Here is a 25629-nt window from a genome sequence, read left to right on the forward strand (position 1 = left end):
AAGTCATTACCGAAGGTTAGCTCTAGATGGAAGGGTGCACTAGTACTTTCAAAGAGGTGAGAGGAGTTTAGGAGATATGTAGAAGCAGGAAGTGATAACCAGAGTGTTCGTATGAAGAACACTAATTTAAGGTATAGAATCAGTGGTTTAGCAGAGATGAGTAGACATAAACAGGTAGAGCGTTTGAGTTGATGTCATATATTTTGTGTTTGCCTGGCAGATTTTTTTAAACCTCTTTTCAATTATTTTTTAAACTTATAGGAATGAGGCAGAGTAATTCAAAGAATGATTGGTTCTTATCAGAAGAAGAATTTAAATTATGGAACAGACGATATAGATTAAGAGACACTGATGAAATTAAGGAAATAACATTGCCTCAAGTTCAGTTTCTATCTTTACAAAATGAGGAGAACAGACCAGTAAGTTGAACATGTTTTCAGATGCTCTTTATAGCGACTGTGAAATAGCTTTGGAAGTAAAGAGAATGAATGTTCATGATCAGAATGTCAACTTATGTAAAAATTAAGAATGTAAGCAGTGTAAAAAAGAATATTAAAGTCTAACTTGGTAAAACTACTAATTTTCTTGTATTCCTTATTGTATATATATTTCTACATGACTAATATATTTACATAAGTTCTGACTTTTCTTATTACTTTCTGCATATGAACATGTCTGTGTAGGTGTAATTTATCTGATTGTTATGTTACTCTGCAATATACCATAATTTGGCTCTTTCCCTGTCATGTTTTAGAATTATTTTCAGTATATTACTAATATAAAATTAGGCTGTCATGAGCATCTTTGTACAAACTTGTTTTCAATTTTTGTTTTGAAATTACAGTAAAACTTTAAATTGGATCTTAGACTTGTTTATTTTGTTTACTATGAACAAATTATTGATGAACTTAATGAAAGTCAAGAGAATTGAGCAAAGGTTACATATGAACCTAGAGAACTAGAAAAACAACCTCAAGGAAGATTCCTTTGGGAAGATTTATAGGGCTAGAAATATATGGCTCTTGAGAATTTGTATTTTATTCACTAACAGGGAAAGTGAGAAATGGCAGTAGGCATGAAGAGCTGGGATCAGTATCACTGACAGATTATGACTGCCTCTTTATTAGATTATAGAATATAAATCTAGCATAATAGTAATTTTGAAGCCACACATTTTCTTAAATATTTGCTCTTAACATGGGACTATATAAACAGGAATATGGCCAAGTAGTAACTCATATAACATTTATTTATTTGTGTATTTCTTTTTTTTTTTTTTTTTTTGCGGTACGCGGGCCTCTCACACAGGCTCCGGACGCGCAGGCTCAGCGGCCATGGCTCACGGGCCCAGCCGCTCCGCGGCATGTGGGATCTTCCCGGACCGGGGCATGAACCCGTGTCCCCTGCATTGGCAGGTGGACTCTCAACAACTGCGCCACCAGGGAAGCCCTGTATTTCATTTTTAATGACATTTATTGTTTTCTTTCTAATTTTAAAAGCAGTACATGTAACAGTTATTTTAAAAATGTATTTAAAATGGCATCTTTGTACTTTATAAAATTATTTTCTTTTTTCTCCTGAGATTTTAGTTGAAAATACCTAAATGAATTAAAATTATTTATGGTAGGCTATCTGTATATTAAGTATTTTTTAATCAGTATGTGAAATCTGAGTATGTGTGTTTTTATTATGTTAAATTATCATTAATCAAGACTCAAGAACCAACCACTGGAATTCATCAACTCTCTCTCTCTGAATGGAGACTGTGGCAGGATCATCCTTTACCTACATATCAAGTTGACCATTCAGATCGATGTCACCATTTCATAAACATTATGCAAATGATAGAAGGAATGAGACATGAAGAGGTAGGGTTCTACTGTAACTTTCTCTTGCCGGTACGCCAGTGAAACTAGAATACTTAATCTTTATTCTTCTTAATTTGAAGTCTTTATTATAAGAAACAAGTATTTATTATAAATAATCATAGCTAGACTATTTTTGTTTTTCTATATAGCTTCTTGTGATCTCAGTGAGGAACTAGTTTTCTGTCTTAGGAGAAGTAGACCTAGTTAGAAAAATGTCATCTGTGAATTTTTTTTTTTTTTTTTTTTGCGGTACGCGGGCCTCTCACCACCATGGCCTCCCCCATTGCAGAGCACAGGCTCCGGACGCGCAGGCCCAGCGGCCATGGCTCACAGGTCCAGCCACTCCATGGCATGTGGGATCCTCCCGGACTGGGGCACGAACCCATGCCCCCTGCATCGGCAGGCGGACTCTCAACCACTGCGCCACCAGGGAAGCCCCATCTGTGAATATTGATAGACCAGAGTAAAATTTTAATATATTTAATGATTTTTTAAAATTTTCTTTTATTTAAATTTTTTTTTTTGGCCATGCTGCATGGCTTGTAGGATCTTAATTCCCTGACCAGGGATTGAACCTGGGCCCCAGCAGTGAAAGCATCAAGTCCTAACCAATAGACCTCCAGGGAATTCCCATTTAATGATTTATATAAACTGTTTGTAAAGCTAATTTAGGATTATTGTTAGATTGGGATCTGCATAAATGTCCTCTATCATATAGGTCATTTGGTATGTCTCTTTTATCCTGGTGGTAGTTTAGAGATTTAGTGATTTCTTGAGCAGTTTCCTGATTATTCTTCCTTGAGAGAGTCAGAATGATGAACGTATTAAGAGTGTGAAATCCAAAATGCCTGGGTTAGAAGCCCAACTTTACCTCTTACTAATTGTGCATCTGTAAGTTACTTAACCTCTTTGTGCCTCAGTTTTATCTGTAAAATGGGGATAATGATAATACTTTCTTCATAAGATTGTTGTGAGGATTAAGTGGCTTAATACACATAAAACAATTAGAATAGAAACTGGCACATAGTAATTACTCAATAGATTGTAGCGGCTATTTTTATTAGCTGTTGTTCATGAATACATGTAAATAAAGTAATTATTTTTGGATCCCAGCAAAGCCTATGCGTCAAAGTAACACATTTACTTAGTGCCTTCTACATGGCATGGTTTGTTCTAGGCCCTGTGGCTACATTGGTGAAGAAGTCAGATAAAATATTCTATAGGGAGCATATATCCTAGCAGGGAGACAGACATTTTCACATTAATATTTACTGTATTTATTATTCAAAAAGTGGAGAATTAATTGCTTAAGTCTCTGAATAGTAGAAGAATCCGGACTAAAGTGGCATTCTTGGGCAAGAGGGAAGGATGAGTCAGGGATGGTGGGGACTGTAGTTTTAGATTTAGAGATAAGTAAGACTTGGAAATTCACTAGAAGTGTTCTTGGGAAATTGTTAAAAACAGTATATTCTAGCTTACAGCCTAGAAGACATACAGGTACCATTATTTCAGATGTTTCAAAAGCTATTCTTAGTTTACCTTCATCAAGAGAGTAAATTTAACATAGATATGCGTGTTTTTCATTTATATAAATTTCTTAAATATCTATTCTTAGGAAATTAGAATAATTGTTCAATTAAATGTCAGAAGTGAGAAAACAGTGTTTATAATCATATTCTATGTATTAATTTGTACTTTCTACAAATAGTCTCTCATGTACCGGGTACTGGGAATACAAAAATATTAACTGATGAAAGATAATTTATGATAATTTCACAGTAGTGTCATTTCTATTTTGTTTGACTTGGAATAAGTTTTTAAGGTATAAAAAATCATTTGAATAATGTAATATTGTTTAGAAAATATTTTAGCAGAGTAAAACTCATCCTTAGAATTGTTTTTTTTTGTCTTGTTTTCCTGTGACTTTTTCATTTTCCTTCTTTATAGGGAGAATGCAGCTATGAATTGGAAATTAAATCTTATTTACAAACGGAAGATGTTAGCTCAACATCTAGTGCTCCCAGGAATGAATATAATCCTTTTGCCAATGGCACCTTTACTAGTAACAAGAAATCTTCATTTACGAAGAATATAAATCAAGGCAAATCACTCTCAATGACGGAATCTGATGAAGAATGTGCTGAAAACTTTAAACAAATTCGTATCAAACCAACTGAAATTGCTTCTCTAAAAAAAAAAGCTTCCAAAGAACAGAAAAAAGATCAACCTGAAAAAGAACATAAGGAGGTTGTTATGGGGCCTTTAGGTACTGATGGCAGTTCTACTGCTGAAAATATTTTTCAGGTAGACCTACTAAATGATAAAAGGGTATCAGATGCAGATGAAGTTGCTGCCACATGTGCTATCAGTGAAAATGTAGGTAATCGGTCATGTGGATTATTAGCAAATTGTCAGTTTACAAATAAATCTACTAGCTCATTTACTGGAAATTTTTTAGATTCTGGTTATAACAGTTTCAGTGATGAGAAATCTCTTTCATCTAGCTTATTTTTTCCATTTGAGGATGAGCTTTATATAGCTAGAACAGATGACAAATTTTATAATTGTCATTCATTAACAAAAGAGGTGCTAACTAATGTAGAGAGATTTTTATCTCATTCTCCTCCGCCTCTTAGTGCACTCTCAAATGTGGAATATGAAATTTCTAAGGGTTCTGCACTTGAGAACTTGCTTTTTCTACCCTACACAGAGTGTTTACAAAATGATAAATCCACCTGTTTGATGTCACATTCAACTATAAATTCTCAACAGAATTTAGAATTGAGTTCACTTAAATTTATTACTCATCCTTCTGAAAAAAGTTGCCTTTATGGTACAATGAATGATAAGATTTCTGCTGAACCAAGCTTCTGTTACTATGATAAAGTACATAAAGATATTAAAAATGAACATTTAGTATCCAACCATCATATTCAAATAAACACTGGCCCTCCAAAGTATTTTGTTGAAGAAAAGAATCATGATGTTGATAACAGTGGCCTCCCAATATTACATACTGATCAGGATGAGAGTTTGCTATTATTTGAGGATGTTAGTACAGAGTGTAATGATGTGAACCTTCCTCCCTTGAACAGTGAATGCAAATCTTTATGTGTGTCAGACAAAACTGCTCTAAGTGAAATGGCACTGGGCTCTCAGTTCTTAATTTCTGATGAACTTTTGTTAGGCAATAATTCTGAACCCCAAGATCAAATTATCGGTGATACGAATAGTTGGAAATCTCATGAAGATATGAGAGGTGTACATGAGGAAAAACTGAAGAATGATGAATATGGTTTTGACTGCTCTAAGGATTTATTTTCTGTTACCTTTGATTTAGGATTCTGTAGTCCAGATACTGATGATGAAATACTAGAACATGCATCAGATACAAATAAGAATAAAATTTTAGATGATCTTTCTGGAGGGTGTTTAGACATTAAGGAGATAAATGATGCGAATTATGTTTCAAATCAAGCAGTAATATCAAGAGACCCTGTTGATAGTTCTATGGGTGTAACCATTACTAACCCATCAAGTGAAGATAAGCGGAGTCCAACTTTTGCATGTTTTCCAATGAATGCAACAAAAAATAAAGAATTTATGTCTCCTGGTTATTCTCAGTTTTCATTGCCAGTAGGAGAGAAAGTTATGAGTACACCACTTTCTCAGTCAAACACGCCGAACTCATTTTCTAAGAAGAGAATAGAAATGGCTAGGAAGTCAGATTCCAATAAGGGAAAAATAAATCTACAAAGTTTCAAAGAAACATTGAATTCAACTTTTGATGATTCGGGACTTTCTATAGAAAAGGCTAAAAGCAGGGAACAAATCAATCTGCATCAATCCTGCCGTTCTGCTAAAGGTAAGATTCCATCTTTATAAAATACAAATCTTTCTAGAATGATTACTTTGGATCATATTCTATAATTTTTCAAAATGTAGTTTCTCAGTATATGGTGTATTGAATTAGGTAATCGATGTATTATATATTTCTTAAGTTGATGCTTACTGATCCAGTATTTATTTTATCTGCATATACTTATGGCATGTATGCCATAGGAAAGGTATTATGCTAGACACTGTGAAATGTAGAAGTGTAAGATTTGGCTCTAGCCCTTTATTGTAAAACACAAACAACTGTGTGACATGTACATTTGAAAAGATACCAGTAAAACATGGAAATAACTACCAAGTGAATAATAAGATGGCAGACATCTAGGAGGTTCAGAAAATGAAAACATTTTGAACTGGATTAGATTGGAAATGTTGACTTTAAAGGTAGGTTTCCATTTTGGCTCCTCAGGAATATTCATGATTTGGATATGCTGAAAATAACCAGGAGGGAATTTGGATGTTATAAAATGATGAAAACAAAGGGAAAGAAGGAAAGTGTAAGATTTTGGTGGGATAGTATAGAGGATTTATATAGCAAAATTTAGAAATAAGACTGTATTTGGAAGATTGAGATAAGACCATAGCAGATCTATAGGAATCTTTGGATTTCTGTGATCTAATTCTACAGAAAACCCAGAAAATAGATGTTTAGTATTAAAATGATTTAAGTATCCTTTAGATCCTGTTATAGAACCCAACTCTAGTTTGTGTATAGATTATTATAGCAGGCCATTTATGAATTTTATTCTTTATGGCTGAGGAAAAAGAATAGTTGTAGGGTAAAATGAGAATTTCCTTTGTAAATCTTTTTCTTATCTGTTCTCATTAGCATCAAGGGCATGATTAATGAATGTTTTATTTAAGATAAAATCTTATTTAAAATAAGTTCTGGAAATACAGTTGATTTTTAAAAACTGACTATTCTGCATAGTTCTGGAGGTACTCTGACATGTGTATTTTTACTAAGTATGTTGCCTGTGATCCTTTAATATTTGCTTTAACACCTTTAAATTAAGTCTGTGTTAATGGGTGAGATAATTTTTCTTTGTGTCATATTTGCATTAAAACTTTTTTTCTAGCATTGTACTTAACTACTAGCCATGGGCAATATAATTCTGAATACATATACATTAAGGAACAATTTATTAGGGAATATTTACTTAGTATTTATTATTCCACTTAACTGAAATAGAAGACTTAGGATAATTTGCCATGTTATATATGTATACAATAATAGTTGATTAAAACACCACTAAAGCAGTTAAAAGGAAAACCTCCTGGAGTGATTTGCTTATTGTAGCTGAGCCCTGCATTTAACTGTGGCTTCCATAAAAGATAATGAAAAAAGGAAAATGAGTTGGATTATATAGTGATCATCTACAAAAGGGATTTATTCAAGTTTATCTGTCTGGGTAGATGTTTTATTAGTATAGAGTGTGAGGAGAAATTTACTCTGTGAGTTTGTATTAGTTTTTTATTGCTGTGTAAAAAATTACTCCCCTTAAATTAGTGGCTTAAAATAACATCTCACAGTTTCTGTAGTTTAGGAATTTGAGAGTTGCTTAACTGGGTCGTTCTGGCTTTCTCTTAGGGTTATAGTCAAGATTTCACTTGGGGTTGCAGTCATCTGAAGACTTGACTGGGCATGTAGAATCTGCTTCCAAGATGGCTTATTTGAAAGTGGGGGAGGGTGATGGGAGGCACACAGGAATCTCTGGTCCATAGCAATTCTAAAATCTAGCAGAGCTGAGATTGGAAGTTTCTTGATTAGTACTCAAAGTCTGCTAATAATTCTCCATGGTTCTTGGCTTTGTCCTCTGGATGCTCGGTTCAATTTCGTAACAGGTAGCACCTGTGGAGTTTTCTCAGCCTGCTTCCTTTTAGTGAAAATTTGGGGATCCAAAGGCCTCTTTTCATTTTGTACTGTCTCTGCCCCTTTTAGTTGTAGCTGGCTGTGTTTCTTCGCATATAATTCCTCATAAATCTTTGTGGATCTCTTGTGAATCTTATTTGAGGTTCATTCCATTAGACACTAGCTGTGCCCACAAATCTTTTGGAGGCAAGTCCTTCTCTACCTTTGGCTTCTCCAAAGCCAAAGATGTCTAGAGATAGTTCCTTAATCTTCTTAGAAGGCCTGTTATTTGAGAGGAAAAGTAAGAGACATCTTTCAAATGTTTGGAGGGCCTTTTATCTGACTGAATGGTACTCTAAGGTACCACCTTTGATCTTTCTGAGGTCTTAAAGCATTTACAGTTACACCTTCAGCACCATTTGCACAATAGCTTCTTAGCAGTCTTCTAGATTAGATCTTTGCCTGGAACATTTCTTAACTTAATATTGTTTGCCAGCTGGAGAAGCTGTTAATCTTCAAAACCAGCAAGTCTCAACTGTTTTCTGTTTAACAGTACTTTCTTTAGTTCCTCTCTCTCCTTTCACATTTTACTTAAATAGGAAGAAGCATAGGTACTACCTTAAACATTTTGTCTGGAAAAATTCTTACTTAGATCACCTCATTCATTAGGTATATTTTCATTTTTGGGTTTTTTTTTTTTTGGCCATGAGGCATGTGGGATCTTAGCTCCCAGACAGGGATCGAACCCGAACCCCCTGCATTGGAAGGCAAAGTCTTAACCACTGGACCGCCAGGGAAGTCCCATTAGGTACATTTGCTACTTTCTGTGTTACCACAATGTTGCTAAACTTTCTGGCGCTACATTAAGGATCCTCTTTCCTATAATTTCTAATAAGGTTTTTCTTATTTCTTTCTAAGCCCTCACCAATGGCCTCCTAAATGGCCATTAATCTTCCTACAAACAATTCCTTTGAGGCTCTTCAAGCTTTCACTAAAACTTTCCTCAAAAATCCTTTCAGGGTTTCCCTGGTGGCGCAGTGGTTGAGAGTCCGCCTGCCGATGCAGGGGACGCGGGTTCGTGCCCCGGTCCGGGAAGATCCCACATGCCGCAGAGCGGCTGGGCCCGTGAGCCATGGCTGCTGAGCCTGCGCGTCCGGAGCCTGTGCTCCGCAACGGGAGAGGCCACAACAGTGAGAGGCCCGCATACCGCAAAAAAAAAAAAAAAAATCCTTTCAGCTTCTGCCCACTCTCTAGTTCTAAATTTATGTCCACAGTTTCGGGTTTTGGTATGGTAATTCCCTATTTCTAGGTACCAAAATCTGTGTTATTTATCTCTTGCTGCATAACAGATTTCCTCCACAACTTAATGACTTAAAACAATATATATTATTTCACCATTCCTTTGGACAGCATATATTATTTCACCATTTCTTTGGACTCTTTAGCTGAGAGTTCTGACTACGGATATTTTATGAGGTTGCAGTCAAGACGTTGGCCAGGGCTACAGTTATCTGAAGGCTTGAATAAGCTTAGAGGATCACATTGCCATTGGTTAGGAGGCCTCAGTTTCTTGCCATGTTTGCCTCTCCATTGGGTTACTTCCTCTATTCTTAATATATAGCATTTGGCTTCCTCCAGAGTGAATGAGGCCAGAAAGAGAGCAAGGATGAGACCTCTTATGACCTCGACTCTGAAGTAACACACCTTCACTTCCATTATATTCTTCTGTTAGAAGCAAGTGACCAAGTGTGGCCCACCCTCAAGGGTAGAAGAATTATGATCCAACTCTTGAAAGGCAGGCATATCAGAGGATTTATGAACATATCTTAAAACAACCACAGGGCTTTTACAGAAGGTTTCATAAAAACACATAAGAGGTGTCTTCTGTCAAAATTTTATGAAAGTACGGAAATAGAACTTTCTTTAAGTACCTGAAAACTTGAAGGATTTGATTTCTCATGAGTGTTTTTTTTTTTTTTTTAACATTCTTTCTACCTGCGAATGTCTTGTTCCAATTACAACATTTGGGTGACTACCAATTTTTATTTTACACTTACAAACACATATGTATATGTACACATATGTACATACATACATTAAAAAATCTTTTCATATATTGTTTTGTAGCCTTCAACTAGAAAGAGAATAAGACACAAAGGGCAGAAAGACTATAGTAGATTTTAGAGATGAATTCTAGAACCAATAAGACTAATAAAATTGTATTTTGCACTCTTCTGGACTTTTTTCAGTTAATTTGTAAAACTGAACCTGAGTTAAATATATGTTTATTACCAAGAGTTATCATGTCTTAATTTCTTCACTGGTATTGTTTTTATTTTTCTGTTTTTTCCCATGCTGATTTTTGGGCCAAATTTCTAAAAAACTATCTTGTTTGAGAGTGAATAAATGTTGAGATTGCCAGAAACAATTCTTATTGGACCCATCAATAAAATAGATAGTTGTGGTTGGATAAACTTAAATCTGTTGACCAGATTCATTATTTTTTAATAAGTTATAGATGAACAGTTAACAAGCAGTGAAAGTGAAGATGATGAGATTTTCCGAAGAAAAAGTAAAAAGACAAAAGGAAATGTTTTGGAGTCCCCTGAGGTGAGTCATTCAATAATCACAATAACATGATCACATAAAGTTTTTTGTTACTCTTATTTTTTTTTTTGGCCATGCCGCGTGGCATGTGGGATCTTAGTTCCCCAACCAGGTATCGAACCCACACCCCCGGCCTTGGAAGCATGGAGTCTTAACCACTGGACCGCCAGGGAGGTCCTTCTGTTCCCCTTAAAACTATTTTTTTTTAACTTTTTACTTTATTTATCTACTTTTTCTAGAATCAGAAAAATAGCGAAGTTGATTCTCCACTTCATGCTGTCAAAAAGCACAGGGTTCCTCCAAACAGAGTAAGTAAATAACAAATAATGTATAGTAATTCCTTTTGAAATAAATATTACAAGAGAAATATGTGTATAGATGACCATAGGTATGTTTGATCTTATGGGTATATGTTTAACAGAAAAGTAGATAGTAAATCCTATGTGACTGGAATTTCTATTTTAATTTTAAACCCCTTCAAAAAACTATTCCTATTTTTGTCAGTACACTCCAGCAATTCAGATTAAATACCTACTTTGTATCTACTGTGTAAGATGTTGGGGATACTGTAAAGATTATTTCCTCATACTGTTAAGTCTGCAATCTAATAGGAAGGATAGATAGTAAGTGGATAATTTCCATATAATTTTTTAAGTTAAGTGATAAGAAAAGATAAACCCTTAACCTAGACCTTGGGAGTTCTGGCAAGCTTCTTGAAGATAACACCTTACTTAAATCTTAAAGCATCTGTGGCAGTTAGGGAAGAGAAGGGAGAATGGAAGGCATTACCAACAGCTTAAAGAAGGACACAGAGTGGGGAAACAGCATCTCTTGTGATTGGATTGTAAAGACAAAAAGTACCAGGAAGTAAAATTGGAGACAAATCTGGGTGAGTTTTTGGAAGGCCTTATTCTTTCATTTCCTTACTGAATGGGCTTGAAAGAAGGAAAAGAAGGAGTCCACGATGACTCTCTGGTTTTGGCTTGGCCTAGTTGGCAGATGTGTCACATCTTTAGAGAAAACAAGAAAGAGTGGTAAGTTCAGTGTTGAACAGTGTTGAAGTTCATGTGGGATAGTAAAGTGACAGTGTCTGGCAGGCATTGACAACTATGAGAATGTGAAATCTGGGTCGGCGGGCAGGTCTTAAGGCTAATAGTATTCATTTGTCATCAGTTTATAGCTGATAGCTAAATTTTGAGATTAGGAAATCTTGTCTGTTTTAATTCTCTAATACAAACTAGTATAATTTATGCAAAATTAATTGAAAATGCAGTCAGTCCATATTAACTTTGTATACTCATATAAAACTTCATTAGAAAAATTGCTTTAACTTGCTACTTGAACTAGAATGTCTGATTGACTTATTAGAAGTGAATTAAAATATTGATAATGCTGATGCTCAATCTACTTTAACCTAAAATTATTCCTGTTAATTGAAATTATTTTGATAAATTTCTTTTGATTCTTTTGATTGGTTTTATATTATTCTGTAAGAGATATTATAGTAGGTTTCATAGTTAAAATTTGTTGTTATATTGGTTTCTTAGTTTGAAAGGACTCATGTATGTTTGGACTGATTTTGATAGCTGTATTTACAGACTTAATTTTTTGTGTGTGAGGCCCTTCAGGGTCTTCTAAAGGAAAGAGTTAAACTAAAAACACAAGTTTTCATCAGGTACATTCAATTTCATACAAAATTGAATGAATACTATACTAGTATTATTTATATTACCTAATTTATTATTTTAGTACTTAGAATTACCTAACTTTTAAATTCTTAAGTATTGTGTATTTATAACATGGCTCTGAGTTGTAAGAGCATTTTATTTTTCTAACAAGAAAATGTTAGGTCAACTATTTAAAAAGGAAAAATGAAAACAGAAGCAATAACCCTTGAGAAACACATTGAGATACAACACTCCAATTATATTTTCTCATGTAAGAATTTTATTGAATTTTAGTTAGATTTATCATCTAGCGATGAGAGTGAGAATTTTAGCAAACGAGATCCACAATCAGCAGACTTCAAGGATCATAATAAAAGAGGCATCAAAGTCCAAAAGAGACTGAGTCGCCAAAAGGTAAACTTTTTTCAGTTTCTTATTTTTATATAAATATACTATATATTTTTTTATTAGTAAAGAACAGTAGATTTTACACAGAAGTAGATTTTTCTCTATAATTTCTTATAGGAAAAAATCTCAAAATTAAAAAATATTTTGACACGAATTTTACTTTTTGTATTGGAATTAAAATCTTAAGGTGTGGTATTTTAGTTTCTCTTTGTGTTTTGAAACTATCTTGCAGTGTTGTGTTATTTTGAATGACTAAATGAATAAACTTTAGTGTATTGAGGATTTAATATTCAAATTGAAGAAAATATAGAGACAGAAATCTGAGTTTTAGAATATTTGCTTTTGTAATAATTATATTGTTTTTCTTATCTCTATCCAATATTCACATTCTTGGAAAAGAATTCTCAGCACCTTTTTGTCTGATCAGTCTTTCTGTGGTACTGTATTTTTCCTGGCAAAAATTAATTAGCTGAAAGACTCAGGAGACTTTATGCTTATTAAGAAACATTCAGCAAGCTGACATGCTGACTTGTACTTTATTTTATTCATAACAAAATTAAAAGAAGAAATTTTAAATAAGTATACTACTTTATTATTTCTTCTTGCAGTTTTCTATTTTTATTATTTTTGATCTTAAAAGCACTGGCAAGAAATCCATTTTCCAGAACTGTTTCCAATTATTTGAAGAAATAAAATGATTTTCTTAAAGGCATCATCCTTTTTTCTCATTTATCTTAGCTTGTAGCTAGGAAGTTTTTAGATGATGAAGCAGAACTTTCCCAAGAAGATGCAGAATGTGTTTCATCAGATGAAAATGATGAGTCAGAAAATGAACAGGATTCCTCATTACTTGACTTTTTAAATGATGAGACTCAACTGTCACAGGCTATAAATGGTAAGTGATATAATGATGCTTCTTTTTCTTTTGATTTTCAATGCCTTTAATGTGGTTATACTTAAATATTCTAGTCAGTTTCCAAAGAACTTTGACTTTAAAGGGAATTAAATTTGTTGTGTGTAAAATACTTGGTCATTTTCATTCAAATTCTGTTAATATTTGCTTTATGTGAGAGTTGATTGTTTATAGACGTCTGCTAATTTGATTATGTCTCTCCAGAATGACCTAGTTGGCTCAATGTCAGATGTTCATTTAAACAAGTATTTAGTGCCTACTGTGTGCCCAGTACTATGTAAGGTTCTTGAGAAAGCTGCATCTGTGAGCAAAGCGGACAAAACCCCCTCCCCTTATGAAGCTTACATTTGAATGGAAGAAGACAAGCAATATACATAACTAAATTATTTAGTATAAGATGAAAACTTTACAGAAAAACAAAGAGTTGAGTAAGATGAAGATTTGGATTGGCAGCAGTTAGGGGTATTAACAGATAAGCTGCAAATTTAAGTAAGGTGATTAGGGGTAGCCCTCATTGAGAAGGTGACATTTAATCAAAGACTAGAAGGAGATGAGGAATCCAGCAGTGTGACACAAAGCTAAATTTAAAACCAGCTGAGACACAAAGCTAAATTTATTAAATTTGCTAAGGTAAGGGAGATCTACTTTTAGAAAACAGTCTCACCAAACAATGCTTGAGCAGGTCTTCTATACAGTATATTAAGAGCAGATGATTCAGATTGGCTTTAATAGAAATGGGAAAGATTGTGGTGGGCTCTTCTGTATTCTTATCCTTCACAAATCTTGCCATTATTCTGCTCCTGCAGTGCCTGATATGATTTGAAACAGCAAAGTTTCCCAAGGTCCGTGATTTTAAAGAAAAAAGGCTTTAAATACAAAGTTCTCGGTACCATCTCGCTGATACTGATATGATTTGCAGAATAAGGTTTCTTTTGCAGGTCTGTAGTATTATATAATCTGGTGGGCGAATGTTGATGCAAAGTTGACAACCAGTGTGAAGGCCCTGAAGCAGGAGTGTGCCTGGCTTGTTCAAGGGAACAGCATTGTGACTGGAATTGAATGAGTGAGAAGGGGAGTAGTAGGAAGTGAGACCAGAGAGTAATGAATGAGCAGCCAGCTCATATTATTTAAGTAGTATCACTCTAGCTTCTATGTTGAGAACAGCCTATTTGGGAGCAAAGGTGGAAAAAGACCATTTAGGAGGCCATCGCAGTAATCTAATCAAGGAATGTTAGCAGCTTCTACCAAGGTGGTGGCAGTGAGAGGGTGAGAAAGATTGGATTCTGGCTATGTACAGCTGATGGGATTTTCTGATGGATTAGAGAGAAAAAGAGGGAGTCTGGGCTTGAGCAGCAGGAAGGACTTTAGTTGCTGCAATTGGGAAGGTTGAAGGTGGAGCAGTTGGGATGGAGAGTAGGAAGATCTGAAACTCCATTTAGAAAGAGTATGTTTGAAACATAGGATTTCAAAGCTTTTTTTTTTTTTTAAGAAAATCTCAAAATCCACATTATCTTTTTTTTTAAAGCCTCATTTCTTAGGTACTCTTTGCTATATAACTTTTAAAAATGATAGTCCTATGAATCTCACATGAATTATGCTTTGTGGAAAAAGCCAGATTCAAAAGGTTACATACTATATACTTTGATTTATATGACATTCTGGAAAAGGTAAAACTATAGCGACAGCAAATAGAATAGTGGTTGCCATAACTATGCATTTGTCAAGACTCAGAACTATACCCTAAAGAGGATGAATTTTATTGTATATTCATTATACCAAAAAAAATCTATAAAACAAATGAAAAAAAATCTCTGAAAGCTCCTTGATTGAGTCCTTTTAAACAGTAAACTGGAAATAAAGATCTCACTAAATTTTGTAGGGATTTATCATGAGTAAGAAGTGGGTAGTTAAGTCAGGAGAATATCTAATAGTTGAAGCTAGCTATGGAATGGAGATAAGGGAAATATTATTCAAAGAAAAGCTTATACATCTTGTCCCAAGCATGATAGTCATTAAATTAGCAATGTTATCCCTCAAAATAATGTGTTAATTAATTTAATCACTCCAAAAATATGTAAGGGGAAATGAGAGACAAAAATAAAGTTGCTTTCTGATTACAACCTTAAAAAAAAAAGATAGGCATAAATAAAAACCTGTGTTTCCTAGTTTTTGCTTGACTGAAAATTATGAAACATACTTAGTATTGGCTGTGGCTTTTGATGTTTTTAAGTATAGGGTTTTTTTGCCTGGATTTTTTATGTTTTAGTTTTATAGAATGCTTTCTATAAATCAGATACAGTTCTAAGGTCTTTGTGTACATTTATTTTTAATGAAAAGGCACTCTCCTAATCTTCGTTATCAGAGGAGAGAGATAACTAAGGCAGAGAGCTTAAATAAATTGTCCATGATCACCCAACTAGATGGTCTGTCAAAGGCAAAACTCCTAACTTTGCATTTTTGAATAATTGTTTTTAAACATGTTTCAATATATATTAAATATCTTTTGTGTAAAATAATTCCACAAGTTTTGAATCATGTGACTTTGGGATAGGTCAAAGTTAAATACTTTGTTAGTTTTCATTTAAATAATTTTGCTATTTGAAAATTTTTTTTTATCTCTACACAGATTCTGAAATGAGAGCTATTTACATGAAATCTGTGCGAAGTCCACTTTTGAACAATGGGTACAAAATGGTCCATAAGAAACATAACAACATAAACATTTTCTCACAGGTATGAACTATAGAAATATCGTGGAGAATTTTCTGGTGGTGGTGTTGAAATATATTCCTGTTAATGAAGCCTTCATTTTGTTTCTAAAATTGGACCATCAAAACTATTTGCAATAATTTCTACCCTGAGTAAGGAAGGTGGGCTAAATGAATTCTCAAAATCCCTTTTAGTCCTAATTTGATCAAATTATCCTTTCGTTAACTTGAGCTAATTAGAATATACTCTTTAAAAAATTTTTTTTAAATTTATTTATATTTTGGCTGCATTGGGTCTTCATTGCTGCATGTGGGCTTTCTCTAGTTGCGGCGAGTGGGGGCTACTCTTTGTTGTGGTGTGCTGGCTTCTCATTGTGGTGGCTTCTCTTGTTGCGGAGCACGGGCTCTAGGCGCATTGGCTTCAGGAGTTGTGGCTCGTGGGCTCAGTAGTTGTGGCACACGGGCTTAGTTGCTCTGCGGCATGTGGGATCTTCCTGGACCAGGGCTCAAACCCGTGTCCCCTGCATTGGCAGGCGGATTCTCAACCACTGCGCCACCAGGGAAGCCCTAGAATATACTCTTAAATTGTTTTCCAATTAGGAGAATACTTAAAGGAAGTGAATAGAACTTTATCATCTACTAGTTAAAATTTTAATTCTTCTATGTTGTCATATTTCTCTTGAAAATTAATTTTTTCATAAAAATGGTATATCCTAAAAACCATAGATTATTTTTCATTTATGGATAACAATTTCATATTAGCCTTATTTGTTTATAAATTGCCATATTCACCTTGGAAATATGGTCATTCTTATCTTTGTACTTTCATTGTGTTTATTATATAGCATTTATCACATTGTTTATAAATTACTGTTTATTTTTCTGGCTACTTGCACTAGACTGTAAATTTCTAGAGGGTAAATCATTCTTTTTTTATTCCAAAACTCCCCACTTTCTTCCATAAAGAATATAATCAGAAATAAGATGTGGTATATATGTAAAATGGAATATTACTCAGACATAGAAAAGAATGAAATTTTGCCATTTGTGACAACATGGATGGACCTAGAGGGCATTACGCTAAGTGAAAGAAGTCAGACAGAGAAAGACAAATACTGTATGATTTCACTTATATGTGGAATCTGAAAAACAAATGAGCCAACATAAAAAAGAAACAATCATAGACACAGAGAACAAACAGGTGGTTGCCAGTGGGGAGCTGGGGGAGGAGAGAAATAGGTGAGGGAGATTAAGAGGTACAAATTTCCAGTTGCAAACTAAATGTCATAGGTATAAAATGTACAGTGTGGGGAATATAGTCAATAATTATGTATATATCTTTGTACAGATTGTAACTAGACTTATCCTGGTGATCATTTTGAAATGTATGTTATGTAACAGGAACTAACATTGTATTGTAGGTTAATTATACTTCAAAAACAAACAAACTCATACAAAAAGAGACCAAAGGGGAGTGGTGTAGGGGGAAGGAGAATTGGATGAGGGTAGTCAAAATGTACAAACTTCCAGTTATAAGATAAATAAGTACTTGGGATGTAATGTACAACATGATAAACATAATTAACAGTGCTGTAGGTTAAATATGAAAATTGTCAAGAGAGTAAATCCTAAGAGCTCTCACCCCAAGGAAAAAATTTTTTTTCTATTTCTTTAATTTTGTATCTGTATGAGATGCTGGATGTTCACTAAACTTAATTCATGATGTAATAAGTCAAATCATTATGCTGTACACCTTAGACTTATACAGTGTTGTATGTCAATTATATCTCAATAAAACTGGAAGTAAAAAAAGAATATGCTCAATATATGTTAGTGAGCAAGTGACTGACTTAATAAAGTAAGTGAAATAAATACTCAGAAAGATACCATGAACTTAAAAGAATATGTTAAGGGGCTTCCCTGGTGGCGCAGTGGTTGAGAGTCCGCCTGCCAATGCAGGGGACATGGGTTCGTGCCCCGGTCCAGGAGGATCCCACATGCCGTGAAGCGGCTGGGCCCGTGAGCCATGGCTGCTGAGCCTGCGCGTCTGGAGCCTGTGCTCCGCAACGGGAGAGGCCACAACAGTGAGAGGCCCGCGTACCGCAAAAAAAAAAAAAAAAAAAAAAAAGGATATGTTAAAATATGCTGATTTTATGAAATTTATAATATTCTTATTTTGTATTTGTATTGTAGATTCCTGAGCAAGATGAAACCTATTTAGAAGACAGTTTTTGTGTTGATGAAGAGGAGTCTTGCAAAAGCCAATCAAGTGAAGAAGTCTGTGTTGATTTTAACCTAATAACTGAAGATTGCTTTGCAAGTAGGAGTAAAAAATATAAAACCCGACGTGCAGTAAAGCTAAAAGAAATGAAGATGAGACAAAGCTATGCATCTTCAAAAAAAAAACTATTCAGAGTTATTTTACCAGATGATTCAAGTGAGGAGGAAAACGATGTAAATGATAAACAGGAATCCAGCGCTGTGATTAATCCAAGTGCAGTTACCAAGAGTGAACAACAAAACCACTGTTTGAATTTAGTGCCTTCTGGGTCTTCATTGCAGTCCAGGGACCACTCTAATCCAGTTGTTAATCAGTCGCCAAACCAGAGACAACAGACACCGCTTAATTTAAAGGTTACAGTTTCCGATGTCTCAGACTTCAAACCTCAGAGCCATACTAAAGTTGAATCTACCTCATCATCATTCACTACTGTTGATTCACAGAAAGACTGTAGAAAATTTCCAATTCAGTTGAAGGTATGAATCAGATTAGAGAAAAAAAGCCTTCGTATGTTTACCAAAAGGTTTTCTTTGGTTTTTCTTTCTTTTGTGTTAAATAACTAGGTCAAAGAAAAATTAGCAAGTGATAAAATTCTTCAGACAAGAAACCAGAACACTAAATTTTGTAGCTGATTTGTAGGATGCTTATTTTTAAAATGTGCTAATAGTTTTCTATAAGGAAACCTGCTAATTTTATAAAAAGGATAAAGGAAATGGGCTTTCTACAAGGTAAAATTAACAGAACTGAAAGCTCAGAACTAGTTTCCCCAGATTAACTTTTCTTTCCCCCTCTGAAGGCTTCTGGTATGTAACTCTCATCTGCTTATTGGGGTGAGGAGTTTAGGGGTACCACCTGATTTCCTTCCTTTGAATTTCTTTCCTTCCAGGATGGTTACTATTGATGAAGTAATCCATAAAATCATTTTCAGTTTTTAAGAGTTCATAGTTGCAGTAGTTTTGCTAAAATAGGGGTTAAAGTCATAGTAATAGGAATACCTAGAACTAGACTTAGATTTCTCTTTTATTCCAGGTGTTTCAGCCCATTCCACCTTAGCAACATGCTCCAGTGTCCACACAATGGCCCTCAAATTGGCATTTCTAGTTGTAAATTATCTCCAGGCTTTTTTTGCACAAAGTTATTTCTGGAAGGCATAATTAGATAAAATTGACTAGATTAAGTCTTATAAATAGATTGGAGAACAGCAAAGTACTTAATTTCCCTGAGCCTCGGTATTCTCAGCTGTATTAGAAAGGTAGTAATCCCAAGGGTCATAGTAGGTAATACTTGCACAGTACTTTCAAAACCAGTAAGCACTCTCTACATTTCTACTTTGCCATGCTGTAACTAAAAAAAAAATAGATATAGGCTAGTAATATTTTGAGGACTGTGAAACAGGATAAATAGAGTTTTAACAGAAATGTGTTTAACTTCTACTATCTAATACTATACATATAGTATGATTCTTCTTCAAATTAGGAGGGGAAGGAATTTGAGATAAATTTGAGAAGACAGAAACTAGACTAAATATCCTGTCAAAAACTGTTAGATACTAAAAATGTTAACATTTATTTTGTCATGTGTATTGCAGACAGTATTCCTTGTTTGCCATTTGCCTTTGTTTTTAATAGTGGGTTTTGCCACAGGAAAATTTAACTTTTTTATACAGTTCCAATTTTTTTCTTTATAGTTTCTGACATCAGTGTCATGTTTAAAAAGCCATTTTGTACTCCAAGATAACGAAATATTTCCAATATTTTCTTTTGGTTCTTTAGTGTTCAGTTCTTCCTTCATTACATTTATTCCTTTTCTTAAAAAATTGAATATTAAATATATTTTAAAGATTATTCTGAGTGATTAGGACTTCCTCTTTAGCTTAGAATACAGAAAGCTGGAAAGAGCATTGCTCCCATCCTTGTAACAACAGCAAAAAAAGCCAGATAATCTACAAAATCATAAGTTTACTTGGATCTGAGGTTGCAGGACAGCCAATTAGCCTGATATCTAAGGAGACAGGTGCCTCCAAGGAGAGACTTGCTGATTTGGGACAGTCACTGGGCACTGTATAATCTGGTAAGAAGAATTCAGCTAAAACGTTAATGGATTGCAAAAGGCAATAGGATAGCATGAGCGTTTAGAACCCCTGGGAGTTGCAGAGAAGGGTAATTCACACCCACTCGTGGGCTCTTTTCCACAGAGTCATCAGGTGGTCACAAGAAAGATTGAGAATCAGAGAAAACCTCCTTGCCAGTGCAGGCCTTGGGGAAGTGACCAGAAGCTACTGTGGAAAAGGCACCAAACCCCATCTAGTTCCTTCTCCCCTATTTCCCCTATGGAACAAATAGCATTAAACTACTGGGGGAAGAACAGCAAACCCTACAGCCTCCAGGGCTTAGGTGAAGACCCTTTGCAGATGGAGGAAAGGAATAAGAGAGAAATGCTCTACATCTGAGAAAGGGGCAGGAAAACATCTTGGGCCCAGAGCATTAGAGATCTCTAACCACTGGGGGCAGGGAGGGGGGGAGGATCATTGAGAAGTTCCCATCTCTGAGATCCAGGGACACAAGTCCTGCCCAAGATAGGCTGAACCAGGGCAGTAGAAACCCACCTCCCCCCACGTGTCCCCACACTCCTAGCACTCCCTCCAACCAGGCTAGCAAGCAGTAAGTGAGAAATAAAAGCAATCTACTGCTGAGAGAGAGACAAGAGTATGGGGAGAAAAACTCTCTGAGGCACAGGTTTACAAAGAAAAGTTAGAATATTTAGAAAAATCACCTAGCAAATGAGCCCAGACCTCAGCTCAGTTTGAAAGGACTTTGTGATGTTTTGTCATGGGTCCAAAGCTATTTCTGTACTTTGGTAGAGCTTATATTTACCTCAATGACTACTCTCCTACACAAGATGTTTGGCTTTCAACCAAAAGTTACAAGATACATAGAAGGAAGAAAAAAACACATTCTCAAGAACCAGACTCAGATATGACCCAGACATTGGAACTATCAGACAGGGAATTTAGAATAACCATGATTAACATGTTAAAGGCTCTAGTGGAAAAGTCAAACAAACATGCATGAACAGAAAGGGAATATCATCCAATAAATGGAATATATAAAGAACAATAAAGTGGAAATGCTAGAAATGGAAAACATGGTAAAAAAGATGAAGAATGTCTGCAATAGGCCCATCAGTAGACTCAATGCAGCCATGGAAAGAACCAACAAACTTAAAGCTAGGTCAATAAAATTACCCAATCAGAAATATAAAGAAAGAATGAAAAAACAGAATGGAGCATCCAAGAGCTGTGGGACTGTATGCAGTAGTCTAAGATACATGTAATTGGAATTAAGGAGAAAAGAGAGCGAGTAGAAGATATAGTTGAACAAGCAATGGCTGAGGATTTTCCAAAATTAATCAACATTGGCATACAAGTATCTGAGTCTCTGGTTTCAATTATTATGGGTATGTTACCTAGGAGTGGAATTCCTGGGCCATATGGTAATTCTTTAACTTTGAGAACTCTCCCCACAGTGGCCTCACCATTTTTGATTCCCACCAGCAATGTACATTCCAGTTTTTTCACATTCTCATCAACACATTTTCCTTTTTAAAAAATTCTAGCCATTCTACGAGGTGTTAAGTAGTAGCTTGGTCTTTCATCTACACAGTCACTTTGCTGATGCTGAAGGAAGAAAAAAAAAGTATCAATAAGAAAAATCAGCCTAGGTGTTAGAAGTTTATGGCGCTAACATATGTATAACTGATTGTGATTGATGTTTTCTGCTTTTCAGGATACTAGTGCTCTGGAGGATTCTGGCACTTCAGTGGCATACTGTTCCAACTCACGACCACACTTGGCTGGCACACATGCTTCTCTTAGACTTCCACAGGAAGGCCAAAGAACTTGTATTCTTGTAGATAGTCGTGAAATCACTTCTGGTTCAGAAGTAATTTCTTCCCTAAGAGCAGTTCATGGCTTACAGGTAGAGGTTTGTCCTCTTAATGGTTGTGACTATATTGTGAGTAACCGCATGGTGGTGGAAAGGAGGTCTCAATCTGAGATGTTAAATAGTGTCAATAAGAACAAGCTCATTGACCAGATCCAGCACCTACAGAGCATGTTTGAAAGAATATGTGTGATTGTGGAAAAGGACAGAGAAAAAACAGGTTTGTATTTTTAAATGGTTTTGTTTATAGAGCTGTAAAGGAACCTATTATTTGGTTCATTATCCTACTGTCAGGATGTGGGAAGCTCTTAAAATTTAAATACCTGACTCATGAATGTCATTTCATATTTACATAATGCCATAATGTTTTTAATTAGTCATTGTGTTTAAATGCAGCTTGTGAGAATCGAAGGGTGAGAAATTGAAGGCAAGTGAACCAATCATAAGTCTTTTTCTGGGAGCCCCAGAAAGGGTGAGGGGCCCTAAATAAGGCAGCAGTGGGGGAAAGGAGGAATCAGGAGGTAAGTGAAATCAGGAGGTAGCAGGAGTAAGTGGGAGCAATCAAGAATTACTGTTGAGCTGACCAATCTCTTGATTACTGGGCAGTTAGGTAGTGGTGCTGTTCATTGAAATTATGAATATCAGAGAAACAGCAGATTTGAGGGACAAAGAGGTGCTTAATTTTGAATATGTTGAGTTCTCAGTGGGTCACTAAAATGGATGCTTAGGATGTATTAAAAAATGCAGGCTTGGAGCTTCAGTTAGGGCATTTTTATGGGTAATGTTTAATTGTAATGGGGAGCCCCTGAGAATAGTGAAAAGGTCATAGGATATGGGATCAGAAGATGCAGTGAGTTCTGGTGTCTCTATAGCTATGTGACACTGTATTGACAAATCACTCGCTCTGAGAAGTTAATAATATACTTTTCCTACTCATCCCGGGGTGTTATGAGGATTAAGTGAAATCATGCAGCTGAAAGCCACTATGGAAGAATTCAAGGATTACACAGTCATTATGTAAAAGAAAATAATGTAGTTTACATAAAACACTGGTTCAATTTGAGCAACGTACCTTTCATCACCACTGTCACTACTGAACCATGTCACCTTGGATAAGTCATTCTTTCAGTTACCCAAATTTTTTTTCTTTTTTGATTTGACAAGTGAGGGCTTTAGTTTAAGTGATCTTTTGGGTCTTTCTAGTGTTAAAATTCTATAATTTACTCTTTACTAACATATCCTTTATAAAGGAAATAGATTTGGAATAAAAAGGAAGGTAATGTGGCAAAAGTTATGGAAAAACATCTTTTTTTTAGCTTAAGGAAGAATGCCAAAAAAAGGATGTAGGTAGAACATGGAAAGAAAATGAATGGGAAAAGTAGGGAAGTAAATTAATAGGCAGGAGTTAAAGTTATTATAATGGGTATGCAGGGTATTGAGTTACTCTTGGAATAAATACATAAGATAATTTTATATCAGTTAGAAGTAATACTTAACCCTTCGGCCATGCTACCATTATGAATTTTAGAGATAAGTAATATGGTCTTGGCCTTTAGGAATGAATTATCTAGGTATATAAACTCTCCCCTGCCTACTCACCTTCTTCTGTAGATTCCAATTTAAGACACTCATAAAGACAGTTCTTATTTTCTATTTGAGAATCACTTGAAATTTTTAGCGGTTGGGTTTCTCATTAGCATAATGTGGCACTAGTTTGCTTAATGATGTAGATCTTGGGATTTTAATAATAGTATTAATGGTCCTACTTAATGTAACTTACTAAGGTTTGCATTTTCCTAAATGTAAAATATTTAGGAGACACATCCAGGATGTTTAGGAGAACAAAGAGCTATGACAGCCTGCTGACTACCCTAACTGGTGCTGGAATCCGAATTCTTTTCAGTTCCTGCCAAGAAGAAACTGCAGATTTGCTAAAGGAATTGTCTTTAGTGGAACAAAGAAAGAATGTTGGTATTCATGTTTCAACAGTAGTGAACAGTAATAAATGTGAGGCACTTCCATTTTATCTAAGTATTCCCAATATAAGTTATATAGCTGCACTGAATATGTGTCACCAGTTTTCATCTGTGAAAAAGATGACAAATAGGTATGTGTTTTAATATTTATTTGGTTGTGCAGGGTCTTAGTTATGGCAGGCGGGCTCCTTAGTTGCAGCACGTGGGCTCCTTAGTTGCAGCACGTGGGCTCCTTAATTGTGGCATGCGAACCCTAGTTGTGGCATGCATGTGGGATCTAGTTCCCTGACCAGGGATCGAACCTGGGCCCCCTGCATTGGGAGCACGGAGTCCTATTCACTGCACCACCAGGAAAGTCCCTGATTTAATATTTTTAAATGGTTACTTTAAAATCATCCTTAAAGGCATTTCATGGGAATTTTAATATTTTTAAAAATAAAGAGGTATAGAGCCTGTTAGATTCTTTTATTCAGTAAAGACTTTGCTTGTCAACATGTTATCAGTCACTGCATTAAGCTGAGGACATTAATGGAAGGAAAAAAAAAACCCAAAACGTAGGCACTGTCTTTGAGTGGCTTAGAGCCCTGCGGGGAGGGAGACAGACAGCACTTAATTTGATCTTGCAGTCTCATATTTCTGGGCTGGTTAGTTCTGTAACTAGAAAAGTGTTCAAGTTGAAAATTTTAGTAGGCTCTAATGATTATATTGCTTGAAAATCAAACGAAGCCTTTAGAAAATAGGTTAAAGGCTCAAATAAGATGTTGAAATTACTATTATAAATGATTTTAAATATAGGGAATAGGCTTTTGTTTTATTTAAACTAATGCTAAGACATAATCCACTGAATGTAGAAAACTTGGGAAAAAATGATTTTCTTAAAGGATTTTATGTTTAGTATTCTTTAAGCAAGAATATTGAATTTTATAAGTCAGAAGTTTTAGTACAATGTTTTTGTTTATTTTTCAGCTCACCTCAGGAAATCTCCATGTATGCACAAGTCACTCATCAAAAAGCCGAGGAGATCTATAGATATATTCACTATATATTTGACATGCAAATGTTGCCAAAATGATCTTAACAAAGGTAGTTTTAAATCTGATGCATGATCAGACTGCTCAGCGTGGGTTATCAAAGAACCCTCACAATACTAAATGCACTTCAGTAATCATTGCTGTGGTTTGTGATTATCAGTTTAAAATATATAAATATTTCTATATCTGTTATTTTACACTATGTACATTTTTATTTATATAGAATATATAAATGATTAAAAACATCTGATGTTTAATAATCATTTTGGTTAGATAATGAAACTTTTTTATTGAACAAAAAGCTTATTGAAGGTACTATTAAGTAAAAGCTAGAGTGAAAGATATATTTTAGAATTTTCCCAAAGATTATAGTGCTATCATTGTCATTTGTTAGCATTATAGGTTGATGTGTCTGCTGCCAGCTTAATGGTCATAAACAATTTTTCTCATATATCAACTATATTGAATAGATGTGGGTCG

General features: G+C 34.9%; 1 protein-coding gene across 1 annotated transcript; it reads left to right on the forward strand.

Moving 5' to 3' along the window:
- Positions 1 to 263: 263 nt before the first annotated feature.
- On the forward strand, positions 264 to 25224 carry LOC308614082 (Fanconi anemia group M protein-like; the record flags this gene model as incomplete). The annotated part of the gene is given in 12 exon segments (XM_081228287.1): positions 264 to 419; positions 3816 to 5582; positions 5677 to 5733; positions 10464 to 10532; positions 12186 to 12305; positions 13038 to 13194; positions 15839 to 15945; positions 18114 to 18677; positions 21987 to 22362; positions 23958 to 24249; positions 25085 to 25184; positions 25186 to 25224. Coding segments are annotated over 12 exon segments (3804 nt in total).
- Positions 25225 to 25629: the final 405 nt, after the last annotated feature.

This window comes from Mesoplodon bidens, assembly GCF_964165515.1.
Source record: "Mesoplodon bidens genome assembly, chromosome: 3".
Classification (NCBI taxonomy): Eukaryota; Metazoa; Chordata; class Mammalia; order Artiodactyla; family Ziphiidae; genus Mesoplodon; species Mesoplodon bidens.